Below are 7,395 nucleotides of genomic sequence, written 5' to 3'. Positions count from 1 at the left end.
CAGCAATGCTGACAGCACTCATACAGCTATTTTCTAAAGGCAACCTCTAGATATGATGCTGAGCACGTGCACTCAACTTCTTTGGTTAACCATGGTGAGGTTTGTTCTGGGTGGAACCTGTACTCTTAAACTGCCTTATGGTCTTGACCACTGTGCTGCTTCTCAGTTTCAGGGTGTTGGAAATATTCTTATAGTCTAGGCCATCTTTATGTAGAGTAACAATTCTTTTTTTTTCGGATCCTCAGAGAAGTCTTTGCCATGTTGTGCCATGTTAGACTTCCAGTGACCAGTATGAGAGAGTGTGAGAGCAATAACACCAAATTCAACACACATGTTCACCATTTGCACCTGAGACATTGTAACACTAACAGGTCACATGAAACCTGGAAAGGAAAATAGCTAATTGGGCACAACTTTTGTTGCCATGGGTTTAGGCAATAATGGCTGTGTGTTGAGTTATATAAAGGTGACAGCAAATTTACACTGTTGAACAAGCTCTACACTGACTACTTTGCATTGTATCGAAGTGTCATATCTTCAGTGTTTTGTTCCATTAAAAAAATATATACAGTGAGATACTGTCAGCTGAAGTTGAAATAGGGCCGGTGTTCTAGATTAATTGGCATTGTAAATTAACTGGTGACGGTCAAAGAAATGGGTTTATGTATTTATTTGTCGGGTGGTTTGCCATGTGTCTTTTTTTTTTAGTTTTGAGGTTAGAGATTTAGAGATTTTTAGTTTTAAAGCCAAGTTAAGAATATTCATAGTTTAATTTCCAAAATCTACTGACGTATCACATAGCAGCTGGGGCAGTCTCAAATGGAGTTTAGTCCACTACTGCCACCTGTGGCCAAGTGCCATACTACTACCAGATTAACTAGTGACCATCTGCACCTGGTTCTATGACCACCTTGAGTAGAGGCTGAGTGGCTGCACTTAAACCTGGTGCATTCAGATCTACCCATAAACACGTTGAAAGATGCAATGCTAGCAATTTGGATTGTCAACACTTAAACCAATCATTGAGCAAAGACAACAGGGATAATTTTTTCTGTGTATTAAGCCTGGGTAACATTTGTAGTCGCCTTCTGTACAGGGGAAGTCCATGCACAGTCCTTGTACGACTTTCCACAGCAGGTGCATTCAATAAGAAAGAAAATTTAGATTGTCAGAATCATTCATCTAAAGTCGGGCTGTTGAGTGAAGCAACTAACGATGATCCTCTAATCGCCTGAGCCAAGATAGATGGCAGACCAACTGTCTGCCATCTATAATCCAGTTTTGAGTTCCCTCCCCAGACACCTTAACGCCCACTCACATCCTGGGCCATCTGACCTCAGGAATTTGCATGATAAGGTGAGGCTAGGTTTCACAATGAGCTCACCCGAAATCCTGGCTGATTGGGACCCACACCCAGTTTCACACCTTGGCTAAGGGGATTAGAGGATCATCAGGGGGTCCTTTTGTCCCTCTGTGGGGGGATACTCCCACTAGGTTTAAATCTGAGACTCTCCACCATTTGACCTTAGAATGGAAGAAGCTTCGTGGATGAGAGGTGAAACGTCTTCAAGCAACTTAAAGAAGTCCAGACACTTTTCTTTGCAAGCTCCTTTGACTACGATGACCTGGATGACTGAGAACCTTCAGAGACACAATCACAGACAGAATTGAGTAAATGTTCATCTTAACTGAGTTCAGAATTATCTTTCATAAAATACTTTCACCAAAGGATCAGACCACAGCTGATGATCCTGCTGACATTCAGACACCATGGAGCTGCATCTCTCTGCCTGCATCCTGTTGGTACTTTGTGTGATATGGAGTGCAAACGGGGGAAATATTTTGGTCCTCCTCAGATTATGCAACAGTGTACAAGCCTATACAGTTGAAATGACCATTGTTTTGCATTACTTCACTCCGTCTCTACCCGACTAACGATAACGTCGAGCTCTGACATTTTTAATAATTTCTTAGTGGATTTCTCATACCGGTTCAGTCCTGCTTTTTTCAGTACTGTCAACTTTATTCCCATGAACTTTATTCCAATAAACTTTATTCCCATAAACGTGAAGTTTACCTTTGAGTTAATAATTATCTTTCCTGTGATACTTCTACAAAGGATCAGACCACAGCTGGTTATCCTGCTGACATTCAGACACCATGGATCTGCGTCTCTCTGCCTGCGTCCTGATGGTACTTTGTGCAACATCGTGTGCAAATGGAGGAAATATTTTGGTGTGGTACGCCGATGCCAGCCACTGGATAAACATGAAACCTGTTCTGGAGACGCTGGTTGACAGGGGACACCAGGTAACTGTACTGATTCCGAGCTCGTCAGTATACATGAACACCAATGAACCCACCCGCTTTCACTATGAGCCCTTCAATGTCTCTTTCTCATTGGAGGCTTATAAGAAGCTTCTAGAAGACTTCCTCCAATTCTCCATATACGAGATTGATTATATGAATTACTGGAAGATCTACATCAGATACATTAACATTTCAAAGACAAACCTTCAGTACAATATCCAGTATTTGGACGGTGTGGTGAAATCAGAAGCCATTATGAAGAAGTTGAAAGAGGGAAATTATGACCTTCTCTTGGCTGACCCCTGGAAAGCTGGCAGTGACTTAGTAGCAGATATTTTGGGGATCCCACTCATCTTCTCCTTGCGCTTCTCCTTAGCTAATAACTGGGAGAGGCATTGTGGTCAGATGCCTGCTCCACCATCCTTTGTTCCCGGTGCCATGAGCAAACTCACAGATAAGATGGACTTCTCAGAGAGAGTGTGGAACTTTCTCTTCTACGCTCTCCAAGACATCGTGATTGATCACACTTTTTGGAACGTATTAGACAGATATTACTCTGATGTCAAAGGTGAGCAAATAGGCGTAAGCACTGATTTAAAAAATATTTAAAATTTGCTAATAATGTACACACAGTGTTTTAAAATTTTCTGATTAAGAAAATATGATCTCTTGCATAAACTATTGGTGATATGTTAATGTTTTTGGAACGTATTAGACAGATATTACTCTGATGTCAAAGGTGAGCAAATAGGCTGATTTAAAAAAACTATTTGAAATCTGCTAATAATGCAAACGCAGTGTTTTAATATCCCATCAGATCTGATTAAGAAAACATGATGCCTTGTATAAACTATTGGTGATACATTGATGTCCATTACTTATGCATTGCAACAGGAACTCCCACCAGTGCCTGTGAGTTGATGAGTAAAGCAGAGATCTGGTTAATCCGAACCTACTGGGATTTTGAATTCCCTCGTCCTTTCCCCCCCAACTTCAAATATGTTGGTGGGATCCACTGCAGACCTGCTAAACCTCTACCAGGGGTAAGGACACTCAACTATTACCATTTGATTAATCATTACATCACAGAATATTCCTGCCAGGAGCAGTGAAGCCATCAAAATGTTGCAATGAGAAAACAGCTGGTTGGCTGGTGGTGGGATAATATTTGACTTGTTACAGGATCTGGAGGAATTTGTGCAGAGTTCTGGAGATGATGGCATTGTGATCTTCACTTTAGGATCCGTAATCAGCAACGTCACCAAGGAGAAGGCAAACATGATAGCCTCAGGCCTCGCTCAGATCCCACAAAAGGTCAGAGGATAATCTTTGTTTCAGCTGTAATTAATTTTCTGCAAAGCATGGAGTCGTTTTTCATGTTTCAGAGTGCTCTACTTCTGACTACCAGAACTACAAAAACTACATGTTTTAATGAGATTGCAGACTTTGGACATTTTAGGCTGCATGTTTGTGAGAATCAGCCATCTCCAATTTTACATCCATCACGCACTGCCGCTCAAACTCCACTCACACTCGCTCCTCTTCGACCGCTCACTCTCAAATTCCACTCACGCTGCCACACACAGGAATCTCAGGAAGGGTCCACCAACAGGTCCGGGAAATCTATTTAAAGAAACAACGGTTAGTTAAAGACAGACAACTTTAAAACAGAGCAGAGAGCATGAACTATGCGGGTTCAACGTTTCAGCGATGAGGTGCTCAGAGCCCTACCCTTAAATAGCGCCAGAGTGATCAGGACAGATCAGCAGGAGGTGGTGGCAATAAACCCAGGTGTGAAAGGTGCGAGCCAAAGGCAAGAGCCCAGTAACTCTGAACTCTGCCCAGGCAAGCAGGAGACAGTAGGGAGGAAAGAGAGAGAGAAACAAAAACCCAACCTGTAACCAGTGTGGGCCAGCCAGAGAGACACCGGGACCGTGACAATTCCTTTGACTGTTCACAGCAAGCACCACCCTTAAATTTAACTCCAGGCCTTTTATCTGCTTAATTGATAATGACATAACAAAGGAATTGCCCACACCTCATGATGAAATGGCCCTTTAGTCCAATTACTTTTGGTCCCCTTAAAAAAAGAGCATGGCACATGTTAAGGAGCTAAACACTCCTAAAACCTTCATCCAATTTGAATGTAGATACCTATCTGAGAGTCTACAGATTATGTCGATGTAAATGATATAACTACAAATAGAACAGGTTTCAGTAAACAGGTAAAAAGAAAAAAAAACTTGCATCAATCTTGTAAATACATATATAAATCTAACTTTAAAATAAAATCTAAAATTAGCATTCAAAGAGTTTTATACCCAAATCACTCCGATTATGCAGCTTTAGATGACAGGTAGAAAACAGCTGACTAGAAACACATACTGCAGTTTTATTTTCCCATAATATTTTGTGATATATTGCCTAAAGTGTGGCTGTAAGTATACTACAACAGAAAACAAACAAATCATGTAAGCTAAGAAATATGTTACCTTTTATAGGTGGTGTGGAGGTACATAGGAGAAAAACCAGAAACCTTGAGTGCCAACACTAGAATATATGACTGGATCCCTCAGAACGACCTCCTGGGTACGTAAACTTGGCACTAAACACAGATTTTCTTAAAACTGCAATGACATAAATTAAACGCACATTCAACATGAAATGCAAGCTGTGAGCATTCTGTTTATTAACAAAAGGAAAAATTGATCAATTATACTTTTCTAACAGACACCCTGTGCAAATCTAATCTGTTGCACTAAAAGATTAGTTGAATGCACATAAGTATTAGAACGTGCAAATCAATTTCAACTCAGCACTTATGCCGGGTTATTGAAATTCTCCTGTTGTTCACGTGAAAAACTAACTTTCAATGTCACATGGTTATTTGGCATGTGTTAGGTCACCCTAAAACTAGAGCTTTCATCACTCATGGAGGCACAAATGGGATTTATGAAGCCATCTACCACGGAGTACCCATGGTGGGCATACCCATGTTTCTTGACCAGCCAGACAACATGATCCATATGAAGGAAAAAGGAGCTGCAGTTATTCTCAATTTGAACTACATGACAGCTGAGGATCTAAGAGATGCAGTCAACACAGTCATCGATGATAAATCGTGAGTTCTCTGAACTATCTGCACTTTAAATTAGGCACTGGAAACAGGCTTTAAAGGGAAAAAATGGAGCAGGGTCAGAGTATGAAACGTGAAGAATTTACCTTGAACCCCTTTTTCTTGGAGCCAGCTAACACAAGAAAGCCTTGCTGAGCTGAACTTTCATGACCTGTGTAAACAATTTTTTATGGTCTCATAGCTTTTTGATTAATACTGCATGATATTCATTTTTACAAATTTTTTTCTCATTTATATACACATTCACAGGTACAAAGAAAATGCTATGCGGTTGGCCAGCATCCACCACGACAGACCCATGAGTGCTTTGGAAGAGGCAGTATTCTGGATCGAGTTCACACTGAAAAACAAAGGGGCCAAGCACTTGAGGGTCCAGGCCCATGAGCTCACCTGGTACCAGTATCACAGCCTGGATGTCTTGGGCTTCATCCTCACTATAGCTCTACTCCTCATATTCATCTTCATAAAGACCTGCAGTTTCTGTCTGCACAGGTGCTGTGTCAGGAGAGGAAAGACCAAAAGGAAGGCTGAATAACAACTGAAAAAGGTGCTGAGTGTGTTGTGCCGGGGCAATATTTGTTACCTACATGAGACTTTCTTTCATGTATGTTGAGTTTCCCACCATCTTATTCTTTATGCATCACCACTGATTACTTTAACTGAAGACAGGTGTACCGATTTGCAGAAGTGTACCTGAAGTTAATCTCACATTAAAAACAGAATGCTGATTGGCTGTTGAGTTTTGCTTTTTTAAGAAAGGAAAACACAAAATTCATTCTATGCCTTTACTTGAGTACTGCTCATGAAAAGTCACCACTGTGGGTCCTCTTGGCACTACATGTGGTCAACATTTATACAAATATGGAAGATGGGCTCCAAATTGAACTTTAACATACAGAACTCATTAACATAAATGTTAATGTGATTGTGGCTCAAGAGTTGGGAGGTCATCTTGTAATTGGAAGGTTGCCGGTTCGAGCCCTGGCTGGGACAGTTTCGGTGTTTGTGTCTTTGGGCAAGACGCTTCACCCGTTGCCTACTGGTGGTGGTCAGAGGGCCCGGTGGCGCCAATGTCCGGCAGCCTCGCCCCTGTCAGTGCGCCCCAGGGTGGCTGTGGCTACAATGTAGTTTGCCATCACCAGTGTGTGAATGTGTGCGTGAAGGGGTGGATGAATGGATGTGTAAAGCGCTTTGGGGTCCTTAGGGACTAGTAAAGCGCTATACAATTCAATTCAATTCAATTCAATTTTATTTATATAGCGCCAAATCACAACAAAAGTCGCCTCAAGGCGCTTCATAGATACAGAGAAAAACCCAACAATCATATGACCCCCTATGAGCAAGCACTTTGGCGACAGTGGGAAGGAAAAACTCCCTTTTAACAGGAAGAAACCTCCGGCAGAACCAGGCTCAGGGAGGGGCGGCCATCTGCTGCGACCGGTTGGGGTGAGAGAAGGAAGACAGGATAAAGACATGCTGTGGAAGAGAGACAGAGGTTAATAACAGATATGATTCAATGCAGAGAGGTCTATTAATACATAGTGAGTGAGAAAGGTGACTGGAAAGGAAAAACTCAATGCATCATGGGAATCCCCCGGCAGCCTACATCTATTGCAGCATAACAAAGGGAGGATTCAGGGTCACCTGGTCCAGCCCTAACTATATGCTTTAGAAAAAAGGAAAGTTTTAAGCCTAATCTTAAAAGTAGAGATAGTGTCTGTCTCCCGAATCCAAACTGGAAGCTGGTTCCACAGAAGAGGGGCCTGAAAACTGAAGGCTCTCCCTCCCATTCTACTTTTAAATACTCTAGGAACAACAAGTAGGCCTGCAGAGCGAGAGCGGAGCGCTCTAATAGGGTGATATGGTACTACAAGGTCATTAAGATAAGATGGGGCCTGATTATTTAAGACCTTGTATGTGAGGAGTAGGATTTTGAATTCAATTCTGGA

At 41.8% G+C, this 7,395-nt stretch overlaps 1 protein-coding gene across 1 annotated transcript; it reads left to right on the top strand.

Annotated features, from left to right (window-relative positions):
• Nucleotides 1-2,107: 2,107 nt before the first annotated feature.
• On the top strand, nucleotides 2,108-6,174 carry LOC146562941 (UDP-glucuronosyltransferase 2A2-like). Its single transcript, XM_085295196.1, has 6 exons — nucleotides 2,108-2,878; nucleotides 3,205-3,353; nucleotides 3,493-3,624; nucleotides 4,812-4,899; nucleotides 5,212-5,431; nucleotides 5,696-6,174. The coding sequence occupies exons 1-6, from the start codon at nucleotides 2,161-2,163 to the stop codon at nucleotides 5,979-5,981; spliced, it is 1,593 nt and encodes a 530-aa protein (XP_085151322.1). The 5' UTR covers nucleotides 2,108-2,160; the 3' UTR covers nucleotides 5,982-6,174.
• Nucleotides 6,175-7,395: the final 1,221 nt, after the last annotated feature.

This window comes from Mchenga conophoros, linkage group LG12, assembly GCF_057382185.1.
Source record: "Mchenga conophoros isolate Kocher_MC1m ecotype Shallow Benthic linkage group LG12, M_conophoros_male_GT1.1, whole genome shotgun sequence".
NCBI classification, from domain to species: Eukaryota; Metazoa; Chordata; class Actinopteri; order Cichliformes; family Cichlidae; genus Mchenga; species Mchenga conophoros.
The sequence above is the reverse complement of the archived record's forward strand: the minus strand, read 5'-3'. Positions and strand labels throughout refer to the sequence as shown.

Bases quoted from the DNA above. Each gene is read 5' to 3' on its own strand.
- LOC146562941 (XM_085295196.1), top strand. From the start codon at position 2,161: ATGGATCTGCGTCTCTCTGCCTGCGTCCTGATGGTACTTTGTGCAACA. The intron at 3,354-3,492 runs GTAAGGACACTC...GACTTGTTACAG, and splicing joins CTGCTAAACCTCTACCAGGG to GATCTGGAGGAATTTGTGCA. The intron at 3,625-4,811 runs GTCAGAGGATAA...TACCTTTTATAG, and splicing joins TCGCTCAGATCCCACAAAAG to GTGGTGTGGAGGTACATAGG.